The sequence below is a fragment of the Chelonia mydas genome, chromosome 12, assembly GCF_015237465.2.
Source record: "Chelonia mydas isolate rCheMyd1 chromosome 12, rCheMyd1.pri.v2, whole genome shotgun sequence".
NCBI lineage: Eukaryota > Metazoa > Chordata > Testudines > Cheloniidae > Chelonia > Chelonia mydas.
This window is the reverse complement of record NC_051252.2, coordinates 5,147,996-5,164,347: the sequence shown is the minus strand read 5'-3', so window position 1 is coordinate 5,164,347 and position 16,352 is coordinate 5,147,996. Positions and strand designations below refer to the sequence as shown.

Here is a 16,352-nt window from a genome sequence, read left to right as displayed (position 1 = left end):
GGGAGATGAGGGGTTACCACAGCATGAGACCTCAGCAGGGAGAGGCTAAGGAACCTGGCCCCATCCCCTCCCCACCTTCTTCCTGCTGCAGCACCCTGGGGCCCAGCCGGTGGGCTTCTCTTGCCACCACCCCGGGGGGAGGAGATGGGTGCATGGGACCCCTTGGGAGTCAGCTGAGGGGCGCCTGCCTGTGCTGGGGGGGCTCTGGGTTCTGCAAACAGGAGGAACCGGCCGTTGTGGTAGGTGGCAGGCGCGGGGCTAGGCCAGGAAGCAGGGCTGTCCTGCTGGGCAGAGCTGGGCAGCCTCCCAGCTGGAGCCCTCGAAGCCACATTGCAGCACGGGTGCCCCTCGGCCCCTGGCTGGTTCAGTCCCGGGCATAGCGGCCTCTGGCCTGCACGTAAGTATGAGCAGCCAGCTTCGCAGGCGCAGTGCCCCAGCCCGTCTGTGTCACACCCCTTCCTTGCGGGGTGGATGTCTACAGCTTTGATCCCTGCCCCAAGGTGAAAGTCACGTCAATGGCACCAGCCGCCCTCCGTCCCCTCTCAAAGGGAGAGAGAGCCCTGCTGAGCCCTGGCTCGGCGTGGGGCCTGGCCAGCGTGTGCTCTCCCCCTCTGCTCCGGCTGCAGCAGGGAGGGTTCGTGGTTTTCCCCATTGCTGGGGGATGCTCCAGGGTCCATGTCCGCACCCCCCGTAATGCAGCAGCTGCGTCTCCTTCCTTTCCAGAGAAGCTGTACAACTCTCAGGGGCCGGAGCTGAGGCGCTCCCTCTTCTCCCTCAAGCAGCTCTTTCAGGTACGTTCCCCGAGCCACACTGTGGGGCACCGTCCCACCGCGCAGCCCAGTGACCTCAGGCCCTGTGGGCCTGTGCCCAGGGCCATGTGTGGTGCAGGGCTCCACGGGGGCAGCTGGTCATTCTGGGGCAGCATGGGGGGCCTGTGGCATTAGGGGATGCTGGGGGATCCCATCAGACGAGCCCCCCCAGCTGCTGGTTTGAGTGATAAATGCCCCCATGTATCCTGCCTTTCCGAATGCCCGATTCCTGGTGTCCCCAATTCCACAGCGAGGGAGCTGCAGGGCATAGTGCCTGGGGAGTGGGGGCTCTGGCAGTATGGGTTTGTTAACCCAGCCCCTGCCCCCAGGGTGGCTGCAGATTTGGGCTGGTGCCTTGAACCCCACCTGTCAATGCCTGCAGCACCCCACTGTCCCACTGCTTCTCACCCAGCAGTAACCAGTGGGGTACAGCGTAGGCACCGCCAGCACTGGTCCCTTCTCCCCCCACCCACAGGGTATAGCTAAGCTCCTTTGTTTTCCGTTTTAAGTCGATTTTTACTGAAAAATTCCCACATTTTACAAAAAGTCGTATTCATTTTTTTCTGATTTTCACCCTACTTTTGTATCATTCAAATGTATAAAAAATAACTTGTTTTATTAGGAAAATACACATCTTATTAAATGTATTGTATTACGATAATACATTAGTCTGTGTGTATATGCAAAGCTGCCTGGTGAAGGAAGGCTCTGTATTAGTCTAGAAGATACACACAATAAACAAACAGGCAAGTTCTGAAGTGCGTGTGCGTCTGTATGTACTGATGAATCTCATGCCCACCACGTACACATTTCAAGCTGTTAGCAGATAATGGTTTAAAGATTTGACATGCTAAAATGGGAAGAAAACAGAAATCTGTATCAGAACATGGTTCAGAAGATAAGGAAGTATTAGAAAATAATAAATAAAAAACAAAACAAAAACAGGAGAAAAGGGCGACGTTGAGTGTATGCGCTGCAAATGGTGTGGCTCAATGTCTAAATGTAAATATTTATAGGCTAATAGTTCTAAGTCTACACCAGTAAACTGTTTATTCAGAGCAAAAGTTTTATTTAGGGATTAGAGATATTGTTTTCTTAAACTCCGAGGTGGCACTGTGTTCTGAGTTCGGTCTTCGTTCTGCAGCAAACCACATTGATGAATGGAATTCAAAGCATTCATCTGCTGAATACTTTTTTCCGGTCTTTCTGTCTACCAAAATAAACCCTGATATTTACCCAGAAAAACGAATAGGTTTTTTTGCACTGATTTTCACCTGATTTTGTAAATTCCCGAGAAAAATTAAATAAAATAAAAACTGAGAACATAGGGCCCTAGGTACAACACAGCCACAGCCGGCATTGGCCCCTTGTCGGACCACACCACCCCTAGCTGTCGGGTATGGGCAGCCCTTGGGCTCTCCTTCTCTATCAGTCTTGCCCTGTCTGCTCCATCCCTGCCTTAGTGGGGGTACGACTAGGGCCTGTTTGAGCCTCCTGTCCCCCTGGAGCCGTGATTGTGGGGTCTGGACCCCTGCGGGCGGATCAGTGTGATCTCTGGTTTGTGCTGCAGGAGGATAAAGACCTGGTGCCAGAGTTCGTGAACTTGGAGGGGCTGACATGCTTAATCAAAGTGGGGGCCGAGGCCGACCAGAACTACCAGAACTACATCCTGCGAGGTTGGTGACAGGACTGGCCCTCTGGCCTGCCCCCCGGTAGGGCCCAGATCCACCCGCCTGCCTATCTGGAGCCCTCTGGTTTGGAGGGAGGGGAGATTTTGGGCCTTGAGCCCCCAATGGCCCAGAGACACACACACTGGGTGTGGGAGTCCCAGCTGGAGAGGGAGGACTGCTCAGGGGAGGTGGCAGGCACTGTAAGCTCTGTCCCTCTCTGAGCCGCGCCTCTGCACCAGGCCCTGCCTGCGGGTGAGCTCTGACCAGGAGCTGTGCGAGACGGCCCTCTGCACTGCCTGGCAAGGCGGGTGCTGAGCCTTGCCTCTGACTGCTTGTGACCGGGGTCCTAGTGGGGGCCAGCTGTGGTCACTCAGAGTGAATGGAATAGGACAGACAATCCCCAAAAAGCTGGTGGATATTCCAATACTTAGATTACCAAGCCAGCATAAAACAGCTGCTTTATTACCTCACTGGTTACTCAGAAGTCCAAACAACACAGTTCCCTTAAAGTGATCAAGCCTCAGGCCTCCATCCAGGTACCCACGTCAAATATGATGATTTCTGAAAAACTTATTTCATCGTATAAAAGAAAAGGGTCTACCAATCCTGAAGGATCGGACACATCACCTTCCAGCTTACTGAATGTTTCAGATCTTACCCAAATACACGCTCCAGACAATTCTTATTAACTACACTAAAATTTATTAAAACACAGAAGAGAGAGAGTATGGTTAAAAGATCAATATACAGACAGACTTGAGCTCAATTCATTGAGGATCAGATTCATAGCAGAGATGGTGAGCTTCGCAGTTGCAAAGAGTTCCTCTAGAATTCAGTTCATAGGTTACAATCCAATGTCCAAATCTCATATTCAGGGCGTAACAGTATAACTGGGACCTCAGTCTTGCGACGCAGACTTCCCTGATGAAGTCTAAGCAGATCTGAGATGAGAGAATCAGGACCTTAGGATCTTTTATACAATTTCATGTCCCCTTTGGCAAGTTCAGAGTTCCTCAAGGAGCAAAAGGTAATTAGGATGACACAGGACATTTCAAAGAGAGATGAATACCGAGATACCTGTGTTTACAATTCAGTTAAATGCTAGGATCTTCTTTTGATCTCTGAATTATCAGAATACAACATAGACAGGGACGGTTGATTACATTGTCCACCCTACTCATACACATGTAAATACCCAAAACCACAAACCTGATCTCCTCACTGTCTTTTGAGGGTTATTTGTTTTGCAGGATGTTTACCCCTGTCTAGCCATGTGTCACACTGCTCTTTCCCTCACAGCGCTGAGCCAGATCATGCTGTTTGTGGACGGGATGTTGGGCGTGATCGCGCACAACGAGACCGTACAGTGGCTCTACACGCTCTGCGGAAGCATGGTGAGTGACACCCAGAGCACACCCCGCGATTGCTGCCTACTCCCAGCCTCCACTCCCTCTGCTTTATTGCAGCTGGGATTTGTCCGGGGGAGGGCTTTCCGTGCACTGGCCTTGCACTTTCCATGCGGAGCGTGCTAGGGGGTGGGGCTGCTGAGTGCTTTTGCACTCCCTGCCCTGAATCCTCTCCGCGTGGGTAACCTGCCTGCTCGCTCACCCCCAGTGCCAGGCCTGTGCCTCGCTCCCTGTCCAACTGGGCTCTGCACACGCTCGCTGAGGGCAGGTTAAGCAGCGCTCTGCCCCGGGCCATGTTTGGTGGATTATTATCTAGATACCTGTAGAGCTCAGACCTTGTGCTGTGGGGGCTGTGTGCACATGTATTCCAGAGCAGTCCTCCTTTGAGCGATGGTCCCTAGGTGTGTTCCACATGTGGGCACGCGTGCGCCATGCACCTGAGTCCGGCATTTCTTCAAAGCAGTGTCCATAGACTCGCCTCGTGCTCCCGACCGACGATACAAGAGGCAGTGCAGGTCGACACCTCTCCAGTTCCTTCTTACTGCCGCAGGGCCTGAGTCCCAGGATTCAAGAACTGCGTCTCCTGCCCTCGCTCCTTCTCCATCAGCGATGAGCATCACTGGTGCCTGTGCTGCCTGGATGAGGCACGTATCTCTGCCAAGTGTAGGATCTGTAAATCCTTCCTGCCCAGAACTGGAGGCCTAAGAGCTCCGACTGAAGAAGCTCCTGATGGAGGAGGCTATGCGGCCCCGCGGTGACCCGGGCGTCATTGTCGGTACCAGCTCATCTATGCAAAGACCATCTGGCTACGTCAGACAAACTGGGCCCTTCAGGGACTTCTACTGGAACTCCTTGGATTCCGGGTCCTACGGAGACCTTTGTAACGTCGGAGGGTATCTTCCTCCCCTACCTGCAGTCTCCACTCCTGACCCAAAGCAGGAAGGATTCTACTAGACGCTGCTACCTGGCTAAATGGTGGCCATTTTAGCGTCCCCACCAGCATGCGCTTGATACTGTGGACACTCGATTTATCCATGGCAGGAAGGTTGTGGGGACAAGCCATATCCTCACCAAGGGTTTCTAAGTCAGTTTCAGAATGCATCTTAGAATGCTACAACATATCAAAGTTTCCCCCTCCTGGGTGTATCACACCTTGCTCCGTGTGGGCACAAGCTGCCTCCCCAGCATCCTTATTGGACGTCTGCAGGGTGGCGACGTGGATTTCAGTCTACGCTTTCACTTCGCGCTGTGTGCAAACTGTCAGCAAGAGTGGAGGCTGCCAGCTTCCTCGCACCCTCCTCCGGTCTGAGTCCTGCTTGACAGTCACCCACATGTGCAATACACCTAGAGACCAGCCCTCGAACTAGTAGTGTCGGTTACTTACTGTAACTGGAGCTTCTTTGAGCAGCGTGGTCCCTATCTGTATTCCACCCCCGCACTCCGTCCCCTCTGCTTTGCATCCGGCCGGAGCAGCATCGACCTGCCCTTCCTCTTACGCCCTGGGTCGGGAGCGCGAGGAGAATTACTGCACACGTGTGGGTCAACGGCCAGGGCTTTGAAGACGTTCCGGACTCGGGTGCGTGGCACTCGCGTACCCACATGTGGGATACCGATGGGGACCCCATGTCTCGAAGAACCTCCAGTTACAGCCAGTAACTTCCATTACCCCAGTTGGCGTGTTTGAAGACGTGCCCAGGAGGGCTCGCTGGCACTCGGTGCGTTTCCTACCTGCCTAAAGGGGTCCTGGTAAAGGGGGTCCCTTTGGGGGCCTTTCTCATTGAGCCAGAAGCTGTAGAGCCGCCCGCATGTCCTGCTGCGAGTGGAGTTTGACACTTCAGGGACAAAATGTGCCCAGCCGCAGGCAGACGTGCGCTGTGAACAAGGTGGCCTCCCCCGGTGCACCTGGCAGAGCTGCCTGGCCTGACAGAGACGCGGCAAGGACTAGAAGTGCGAGCTCGGTCTGGGGGCTGCCTCTGCTTCGGCCGGCACCAGCCCTCAGAGTCTGTTCTCTGTGCAGCACAGCTTGCTGGCTGAAGTGTGGCCCTGATCCTGACCAGGAGTGGCCCGTCCGGCACCAAGAGCATTGTGTGCTAGGACCTGACCTCTCCCCTCGGCACTGAGGACCAGGGCAGCTGCTGTGAGCTCCTCACACCCCACCCCTTTAATACGCCCCTCTGCCTCCCCAGTACCGCCTGGTGGTGAAAACTGCGCTGAAGCTGCTGCTGGTGTTTGTGGAGTATACGGAGTCCAATGCCCAGCTCCTCATCCAGGCTGTCAACACGGTGGAGCAGGCTAGAGGTGAGCACGGCAACCCCCCCCCGGTGCCTGGGGGGAGCTGGCTGGCAGGCTGTGAGCTGCAGTGCGCAAACACTCGGGATTGAAATAGGGGTGCCCTGGATGGGTCCCCTCATCGGGTCCCCCCGCAGGCCCCCCTTTCACAGTAACAGCACACACTCCCGTCAGACTCGGTCGCACTCAGGCCCTGCACACTGCCCAGATCAGCACTGGGGGCCATGCTGGGCGCACAGGGCATTGCTGGTAACTGAACCCTCATGCTCCTGAGGCAGGGATTTGGGTGCATGCGGTTCAAAAGGCTCGGCTATAAACGTCCTATCGTGCTGCACGCCAGCTGAGCTGGTAGAGGAGCCCAGGGCACCCCCAGGAGCCCCAGCTGGCCGCACGGCTCTGTGCTTCAGATGGTAACTTGCTGCCCTCCCACCGTGCCCTCCCTGTCCTCAGCCCGGTCTGCTGCCCTGTCTCAGGGTGCTCTCTGCTAATGCCCCGGCCTGCGAGCTCCCCATCCAGCCTGAGCCTTGGCATGCCCGGGAGCTGGGTTGTTCATTGAGAAGATAGCTGCCACGGGACAGGAAACCTGCCACCTTAACTCTCCAGCCTCCTGCCTGCGTGCCATGAGAGCCGTCTGTTCCCGGGGCACGCCACTTTCTCCAGCAACGCGCACCCATGCTGCTGCTGCAGCTGGCCCCCGCCCTGGCGAGCTGTGCCCAGGCTCTGGGTAGGACTGTGAGCCCCAAGGAGAGCGGGATGGTCCTGTGGGAGGGAAGAGACGCCCAGTCGCATCCTGCAGAGGGTGACTGGCCAGGGATGCCCCAGGCTAGGGGCAGTGTCTCAGGCTGGAAAGGAAGCTGCCAGTGCTCTGTGGGATTTACGGGCAGACCCACTGTACTGGGAGGAAGAGGGTGTGCGGGTCTCTCCGGGTGGCCTGGGTCCTGATCTCGGGGCCCTGCCTGAGCCTGGTGCTCCGGCTCAGAGAGCCGCTGGGCAGTGCTGGCCTGCGTGTGGTGCTACAGCGACCTCTGGTGGCAGGTCAGGGTATTGAAGTGTCTGTCCTAGTGGTGAGTGCCCTGCGATCCGCGCCAGGACGTGAGCCGCCACACTGCACAGCCAGGCTCCGTTACCCGGTCCGCACTGGTGCCGCACTCGCCTGTGTGGCCCTGGGACTTCTGGGGCACGTCCCAGGCTGCTTTGTGCTGCGGAGAGCGGAGATGTTCCGTCCCAGGGAATTGTGGGGGAACTTGTCTGTCCTGGGCACGTGGGAGGAATTGTGGGAAAGCAGCGGAGGACTGTCAGCTGTCGAGTGGCTGAGCCTGGGTCCTCTCTGTGAAGTGGGCCTGTGACCAGCTCGAGCGAAGGCAGAATTTGAGCTCTAGCTACAGCTGCAGCCAGGCCAGCTAGCCTGGGTTTAAAGCACCAGCACACTGAAGCGAGCGGGGGATGAGAGGGGGCATCTCCCGGGTCGGAGCCCAGGTTAACTCTGCCGTGAAGTTGGAGAAGGAGGGGAGTAAAGCTCATGTAGGGATCCTCCTTCTGCATGAGGTATCGCCATGGTGCAGGCTGTGCTGGGCCTCTGGTAACAGGTGGTGCTTGGGCGCCTCCGTCACACCAGGGCCGTGCATGCCCTGAAGGGGGCAGATGGGGTGCAGGGCCATCCCAGAGAACACCTCGCTCTGGACTGGCTGTCAGAGAGCCAGGTTCCAGCCTGGTGCGTCATGCTGCCTTGGGCGGGCCTGCTGCAGGGGCTGGCAGCTCCCAGGGGGCTCGCGGCCATTCTCGGGCCAGCCCCACGGAGAGCATGCTGCAGTGCCAAGCTGGGTGTCTCTGCTGCCGTTCCCCCTTGGTCCGCTGGGCACTCTGTACTCGTCTGCGCGAGACGCTGGGGAGGAAAGCCGAGCCCTTGAGGCCAGGGTCCAGGGCGCGGGGTGGAGGCTGCCGTGGCAGCAGCAGCCTCCCGCACAGACGGAGCCCTGAGCATGGAGAATAGCTCCCAAAGCTGCCCTGCGCTCTCGGAGGGGAAGGAGCGGAGCAGTGCCGCTCCAGGCCCACGCTCCGCAGCAGCGAGGTCTGTGAGCTCCCAGCGCTGTGAGAGCGGGGAGGGCGGGCGTCAGCTTGAGGAACCTGGCTGGAATAGGAGAGCTTCTCCCTCTGTTACACGTGTGCCCCTGGGCTCCCCGTCATGGAGCTGTAGGAGTGATATAGCACCCCAGCTTTTAATCAGTCCCTAGGAGTAACCCCCTCCGTGTGCCAGACCCCCAGGGGTCCCTGCAAGGCAGGACACGCAGCCTCAGTGGCTTCCCCCATGAGCTCTGCCTGGCAATGCCAGCTGAGATAGATGCCTGGTCAGAGACTTGCACCCTCCTCAGCGTTCGAAGCACCTCAGCCAGTGTTTGCAGTGACACCAGGCAGCCGGGTCTATGGTCATGCAGAAGACAGCACGGGGAAGCCCTTAGGTTAGCAGAGAGAAGCAGAGGTTAAGATGTAGTCCATCCTGGCCGGCCCTGGGCCTCCCTTGAGCCATGCTGCTCTGGGAACCATCTTGGTTTCCTTCCTCCTTCTCTGTTCCTTTTTGTCTCAGTCCCAGGTGAGAGCCCAGTTCTTAGCAGCCCCTGCTGCCACCTCCTCCCATTGTCCACCTGCTGCAGGACCTCGCAGAGTGCACCTGTGCGCCAGCCAGCCAAGCCGAGAGCCTCCCACTGACAGGGGTCGATGGTTCAGTCACTGGGGTTTCCATTGTCTCTGTCAGATCTTCCACTGATGTGGGTTGATCCCAGCCAGGCCTTAGTGACCCCATTCTTATCACCCCAGACAGCTCCCTGCTGTCTGCTGTGCATTACACTCAGCACACAGTAGTACAAAGCACAGAGGGAAACTGAGGCACACAAGACTCATAAAAGTATTACCAGAATTCCCACATTCGTCACTCTCCCCAGCACGTGGTGCATGGTGTGCTGGCTGGACCAGTGGGCCCAGCTACTGACCTCACATGGCATTAAGCCCCACTCGGAGGCTCTCGGTGGATGTGTTAACATAGGAACCTCTTTCGGCGCTCCCACCTCCCAGGGCACAAGCAGGCTGTAGCTCTGAGTCCTGGGTCTCAGGTGACAAAACTCTCCATGGGACCCACAGTGCTGTGTAATAAGCTGGAGGGGGCAGAGCCTTGTGCGGGGAGTGGGGAGTCCAGAAGTGGCTGATCTGGTTGGCTGGACTGCGGGGCCCACCGGTCACGAGGAGGAAGCCTGCCCTGCTCGGGGACCCTGTTTGCCAGGCTTGTGGTGCTGTTTCCTAGATGCATATCCATGGTCCAACCTGGTTGCAATCTTAGAGGAGCGCAATGGGGCTGACACGGAGCTGCTGGTGTTTGCGATGACGCTTATCAACAAGGTCAGTACCGCGGGGCAGAGCGGCCGCAGCCTGGCACATCCTGCCAACGCCCTGGCTGCTCGGAGGGAAAAGAACAAGCAGCTGGCGGCTGTGGGGTGGGGTGGAGCATGTTCCTGGGAGTGGCCCCCGTGTTGCTCCTCCCCCCCACCCTTCACCTGTGCAGTCCTGCTCTGGCACCTGGGCTGGGGGGTGTGGGCAAGAGGCCTGCCAGCCCCTGCGGCGCGGCGCGGGCTGGCCTGACTGCGTCCCCTCGGTGTCGCTCAGACGCTGGCGGCCCTCCCGGACCAGGACTCGTTCTACGATGTGACGGACTGCCTGGAGCAGCAGGGGATGGAGCGCATTGTACAGCGCCACATGCGCGGCAAAGGCCTGGATCCGGACGTGAAGCAGCAGTTTGCAGTCTACGAAGTGAGTGCATTTCCCCTCCCCCCATGGGCAGCAGCCCCCTGCCCCTCCGACGTGCTGCCCCTTGAGAGCTCCTCCTCCCCTGCCCTCGGGTGCAGGCCAGGGGCTTGGAAGGACCCCCCCCCCCTTACGCTGAGGGTTCTGGGATTGCCCTGGCCACACCTACCGGAGCATCCTGCCTGCAGGGAAATGCCCTGGAGGTTGGACAGGAAGGTGAGGGCCTGCCAGGTGCTGATACGCAGATGCTCCAGCCGCACCGGGGCTGGGCAGGTCACTGGGCTGTTGGGACAGGCCTAGCACTGCCGACCCCCAGCATGCCCAAGGCTCCAAGCACTTAGGCTCCTGAATGGCCTGGCGGAAATCTCACTGCTTCCCGGTGAGCCTGGGGTCGCTGCCCCACACAGCAATGGTGTATCTCCCCCCAGCCAGGCATGATGCCAGCCCCCTCCCCAGCCTGCAGAGGGGATGGAGAAGGTCTCTGGGTCACAGAGGGGTTGTGCTGGGGCAGCCGTCGCTGAACTCTCCCCTGTGTCACACTCGGCATCCCGTGGCTAGACGTCCATTGCCCTGCAGCGAGGCTGACGAGTGCTAGGGGCGCTCACGCCTCTTGGAGCCGTTGGTTCAGGCTGTCAGCAGGCTCGGGCAGAGGAGGCAGCCTTGGCTCACACGTGTTTGAAGCTGGGAGGTTATTTCCGTAGCCATGAGGGCTAAAAGTCTGCCGTGTGGTTAAAAGGAGAGCGTCAGCGCCGTGGAGACGGTGTAGGTCAGATGGGCAGAGGCAGCCAGGGGCAGGCAGGCAACACCTGCACCCGGTGGGCAGAGGGAGCCCCATGACAGCGTGGGGTAACAGGGCCCGACAGCACTGGGGGGCAGCCCAGTGTGTCCTGGCACGCTCTGCCCAGGCACTGCTCTCCGCAGAGCTCGCTCAAACACGAAGACGGAGTCGAAGAGCTGCCGCCGGGGGCACGCAAGGAGCGGAGGAAAACAGACGAGAACCGGCGGGGCCGGCGCTCCCTGGGTGGCAACGTGGATGCTGGAGCCGGTGCAAGCTCCCCAAGCCCAGCCGTGGAGGACAACAAGCTGCCTGAGCCCTCCAGCCCCCCGAGGGAGCCCACTGCCGAGGTGGTGCTGGACAGCAGCCCAGCTCCGTGAGTACCGGGCGTCCAGCAGGGATAGGCAGGCTGGTCAGTCGCTGGGCTGGGTGCGGTGTGCAGGAACCAAGCTGGGTTCTGGTGCCCACCGCGAGGCCTTGGGTGTTTGGTGCAGGACTGTTCTGCGCTGATGGAGGGCGTGGTGGTCCTGCAGAGGCTGGGGCACAGCTGAGGCAGTGGGCTAGGCATGCCCAGCCAGGGATCTGCTCCATCTCCCGCTCCTCAGGGCTGGCTTAGCCAGGCTGGACCTGCAGGGCTCCTGTCCGGGCGCTTGGCCTGTGGGCACCCTGGATGAAGTGTCTGCGGCGAGGCCCCGAGTCTCCGTGTGCGCCCCCTGCAGGTGAATGATGGGGTGCTGTGTGTGATTCATTGAAACGTAACAGCAAGAGCCCCTCTCGGCACGTGCCAGGCTGCGCGCCTCGCTGGCCCACCCCGCACGGCTGCTAAGGGGAGCTGGCTCGTGGGGCCTAGATTGAGTCTGCGCTGCTGCCGTTTCAGGCCCCGCTTCGAGAGTGTTTACAACAGCACGTCCAACGTGCGGCTCTCTGCGCTGGCCTCCCCGGAGGAGAGGGAGCACCCCAGCCTGGGGGAGAGGAGCGTTTTCAAGTGAGTTGCCTCAACTTGGCGGGAACTGAGGAGCGTGTGCTGGCCCTGGGGAACCCTTCCTGCTGGGGCACGGCGTGAGACAGGCCTGGGGGAGGCTCAGGGCAGGTCTACGGGAGCGTGACTCTGAGGGGGGGCCTGAGGGACTGAGGCAAGGAGGCACCTGGCAGAGACACCTCTTCCCTCCCCATTCCCCTCCCCCCCGTCTCAGCAGAGATACCCCAGAGTGCGTCTACACAGTAAAATAAATAAATAAACCACCGCAGCAATGAGTCTGAGAGCCCAGATCAAGTAACTCCGGCTGGCGCTGTGGGGCTGAAAACAGCAGGGTGGATTTTCCCGCACGGGCTTTGAGACGCTTGCCGGGTCTCAGACTGGGCGCCAGGGGTTTCCTTTCCAGTGTCGATGTCCCCGCAGTGACCTGAGCTGGGGCCTGTCCATGGTCTCAGGTGCTCTTGAGAGTGTTTCAGGCTGTGGGTCGGTGGCGCTGCTTAGCCCCAGGACCCCTCCTGTGGGGGACCAGGGGAGCCCATCGACAGCCCATTCTTCTGGGGATGCCTGGGGCCCTGGCCTGCGCAAGAAGGGCTGTGTGCAACAGGAGAGGCCGGTGGGAGATCCCGAATGGTTCCTAGGGCTCGGGAGCCAGCCCCCCCTGTGGAGGAGCGGCGGTTCCTTGGGAGCTCCAGGTGACGATGGGAAGGGAGCGGCGTGGAGGGAAGCTGTCCTGGTGTACAGGAGGGTTGTGTAGCGGATGGGCTGGCAGGAGGGGGCCGCACTGCGCTAGAGGGACCCAGCCGGCACTGTCCACACTTGCGGGGGGGGCGCTCTAGAAATTGCTGTGCTGTGGAGTCAGCATGCTGACGTAACCCATGGAGAGAGCACGCTGGCGGGGGGGTCCCAGCTGTTGGTCTCTGGGCCCTGCTCAGCTGGGTGGAGGCGTCTGGTGGGTGATCAGTACCCTCCCAGAGGGGGAAAAGGGGAAGGCCCTCCAGCATGCAGCCAGCATCATCCCCCCGCAGAGTGGGGTCTCTGCGAATACCGGGATCCCAGCCAGCGCCATGGGAATGGCCTGCCCGCTCCTCTGCAGGTGCTGGCGGTGCCCCTAGGGCTCCGCTCAAGCAGCTCTCCCCCGTGGATGGGTGGCGTCTCTAGCTCCAGCTCTCACGCTCTCTGCTCCTTCTCTCGGCACTGATTCTCCTCTGCCTAAACTTTCTTTCCTTTTTCAGACTTCACCAAACTGCCCCTGTTTGGTAAGTGACACGGAGGCTGCGTGTGTGTGCATGTGACCCTTCCCGGCGTGCTGCTGGCTAGTTGCCTCTCCCTGCCTGCGGCTGCTCTGTCCAGGCTGCCTCTCCCTGCACTCCGTTAGTCTGGAGTGTGGGTGCTGCACTGGGGTTTGCTCGCACGAGGCTGAAGCTGCTGCTGCTTCCCGGCCTGGGTCTCCTCTAGTGCTGGCCACACGATTCTGTCCCCATTACATGCTTCGCGTTGCCGGGAAGCACTTCCTGCAACTCCTTCTCTGGGCTGGGATCTACATTCCACTCAGCAATCAAGGGTCCATCTTTCCTGATCACTGACCCCTGAGCCTGCTACACCAGGCATTATCCTAGGCCGGGGCCAGAGACCTTCTCTCGGGGCTGAGCTTGTCCGGACACCTCCACAGCGATGCAGGAACCCCACTGCTTGTCTCTGCAGCGCTTCCCCCCTCTGCTCCGTCCTCTCTCTGCAACACTGAGGGCCAGCGGAGCACCGTGCAGCCTGCTCCACTTCCCCTCGCCAGCATGCTGGTTCTTAGGCAGACGTAACCCCAGACGCAGTGCACAGAGCACGCAGAGAGCAACCAGCTAGTCCACTGCTGGGGAGTGCGGAGCGGCCTGGTGCAGGCCCATGTCTGAGTGAGACCTGAGCTGCTGCACTCTGACTGCTGGACTGGCAGCACCATCCTCGGGGTTGGGGTCTCTGTATAAGAGTCCCTCGTGCTGTTCATTTGGGCTGGCCCCTTGTTCTGCCTCTGGATGGAGAGGAGCGGGAAGCTGCCTGGTTATGGCCGGGTGCCCTTGAGGGTTCCAGCACCTGGTTCAGCAGCTGGGCCTGCCCCAGGGCATCACTAGAATCCGCTTTCCAGGGGCTGCTGTGCGTGGCTGGAGGCCGGCTGTGTTAACTGGCAGCTCGTTTGCTGTGGGTCCTAAACTGGGTGTGAAAATGGCTGTCCTCCAAAATGGCTGCCGGGACGCCCTCTGGAAGCATGGTGGGTGTGGGAAGGGTGGCAGCTCCCCCACACCTCCATGAGCCCTTGTGAACGACTGATCCGTGCATAGAACCCCATTTGTTGCCCCAGTGACCTTCGCCGTGGCTGCTCCTATAACCGGGGGGGGCCCTCTGCTGAGGGAGGGGGTGACTGGACTGATGGTGGCAGCCTGTTGAGTGACCAGCATGTGCTATGCCCAGGGGGCTGTTGGCTGGCCTAGGGGGCAGGAGGAGCACACAGGGTGCTGAGCCCCTCGTCTCTGAGTGCAAGTGGCAGTTTGTCCCACTGTTAGTGGATCTCGCTTCTCCAGACGGGAGCTCTCAGCAGAGCCTGGGAATGTACCCTGGGCTGGACAAGAGGCTATGCTCAGAGCAGTGGGAGGGAGCCCCAGTTGTGGTGGCAGATGGAGGATATGTCTACACTGCAGTGTTAGCCCAGGGTCAGTAGAACATGACGTAGCAGAGCTGGGATTTGCTAACCTAGGGCTTGTGTCTACACTCATTGGTAACCCCAGGTTAGGAAAGGTTGGGTCCCAAGCTGGGGCTCCAGTGACTTGACTGCATTATGCAGGCCCGAGTCCAACCACCCGTATCGCAGAATTCCTAGCACCCTCCCAGCATGTGACTGCTCTAGCCCTTTGGTCATGGTGCAGTGCTGGGAAAACTTGACTGTCCACCAAACTTGACGGCCAAGAAGACAAGGAAAGTCGGGACATGGGATGGTGGGATATTTTTGGCAGATGCCCAGAGCACGAGTCCAGTGGGGCTGCATCTACACTGCAAAGCAATAGGGCTCAGACCCTGGGTCCTGGCTTGGACTCTGCCCCCTTATGGGACCCTGGGTTTGCTCGGTTTGCGTGTAGGTGGAAGGCGGTTTCAGCTGGAGCCTGAGTTCAAACCTGGGGCTTACCTTGCAGTGTAGACATCCCCCTTAGGGTAAGTCCACACTGGAGCTGGGGGTGTGATTCCCAGGTCCCAGTGCTAGCTGTGATAGGCTAGCGTGCAAAAACTAGCGTAGCCATGACCGGCGGGAGGGGCTGTGTGCCCCAGTCCAGTGCCAGCCCAGATGCTCTGCACGTACCTGGGTAGCTTGCCCCTCACGCTGCTCGCCTCGCCCTGGCTCCGCTTCTGCTCCTAGCGCTCTAGCTGGGTCAGAACTGGGGCTGGTGTGACGTCTCCAGCCCAGACGTGCCCTTAGATGGATTGGCCTGGAGAGCGTTGGGGAGAGCCGGGGCTGGCAGCACAGGAGGGGCAGGGCCGTTTGCTCTGGGGCGTGCTTTCCCGTTTGCGCTCAGGCTCGGGGCTGTCCTGACACAGGGCGCCGGCTGAGTGGAGCTGAGAGGCGGCTGCCGTGTGGAAAGCATGCGGAAAGCATGGGCCGCGCCGCGCCGGGCAGCGGTGCTAACTGCTCTTTTCTCTCAGGCGAGAGGAGAGCCCCCCTTTGTGTGGGGACAAGCCCGTTCTGAGGAAGTTTGAGTAAGTACAGATGTGTGCTCATCTTCAGATGTGCCCTGGGTCCCGCTGGAGCCAGGCCTGGGCGCCCCCAAAGCAGAGCAGGGCTCGGGGTGGTGGTCTCTAGGGTAAATGTCACATGGGTCATGGAAGCTGGGGGCAGATTGGCTCCCACGCATCTGCCTCCCCCAGGTGTGTGTGGCTGCACTTCCCTTTGCTGAGCCGGGGGGCAGCGCCCGTCAGAGCCTGGCTTGGGCAGAGTGGTGCCAGGGCAGGGGCTGTATCCACCAGAGCAGAGAGGTTGGGCCGTGGGAAGAGGGGAGATTGGTTTCCTTGGCTACCTCCAGCGTGCTTTGTGGGTAACTCAGCCCCCACGGCGAGCACTAGACATACACTTCGTCCCAGCCCTAGGAGGACCCTCCAGCCCTGCCTAGTTCCTTAGAGCGCTCTAGCTTGGGAAGCCGCGAGCTTCAAGCCCAACGTGTGCTGGAAGATTTTAAGTGTTTCAACCTTTCTGAGTGTCTGGGCTTCCTGGGCAGTGCCAGAAGCCAGTGGCTTTCGGAGCTAGAACTCTACAAAGTTCGACAGGGGCCTTTACCTGTCTGAGGCGCCTGGCTGCAGACCTGAGTCTGTGAGAGCCTCTGCCGGGGAAGGTGCTTGCCTGGCGGGACTCCAGAGCTTTGGGGAGCCAGGCACCTGCCCCTGTAGTGGGCGAGCCGCACCGCAAGGGCTGGAGTACAGCGCTGGGAATAGATCGTATCCCTTCGCATTGCCTTTGAGGATCGCATCAGGCAGCTCTCGTGGTGCGAGCAGAAACCGACCTGCTGACTAGTAGGGAGAGCTGGTGCGGGCGTCCAGGCCAGCCGGGCACAGGCGCGGCGGCGAGGCCCCTGGGCCCTGTTGTGCCACCGGCTGCAGCCTTGCGGTGGCTTC

General features: G+C 59.6%; 1 protein-coding gene across 2 annotated transcripts in view; it reads left to right on the top strand.

Annotated features, from left to right (window-relative positions):
- The window catches only part of FHOD1 (formin homology 2 domain containing 1), a 62,461-nt gene that overhangs the window by 32,535 nt on the left and 13,574 nt on the right, over positions 1-16,352 (top strand). For both annotated transcript variants that reach the window (XM_037877676.2, XM_043526164.1), the window contains exons 4-11: positions 724-791; positions 2,380-2,485; positions 3,779-3,873; positions 6,072-6,183; positions 9,467-9,561; positions 9,826-9,969; positions 10,885-11,114; positions 11,616-11,723. In XM_037877676.2, coding sequence (XP_037733604.1) covers positions 724-791; positions 2,380-2,485; positions 3,779-3,873; positions 6,072-6,183; positions 9,467-9,561; positions 9,826-9,969; positions 10,885-11,114; positions 11,616-11,723 — 958 coding nt within the window. The remainder of the gene's footprint in view (positions 1-723; positions 792-2,379; positions 2,486-3,778; positions 3,874-6,071; positions 6,184-9,466; positions 9,562-9,825; positions 9,970-10,884; positions 11,115-11,615; positions 11,724-16,352) is intronic.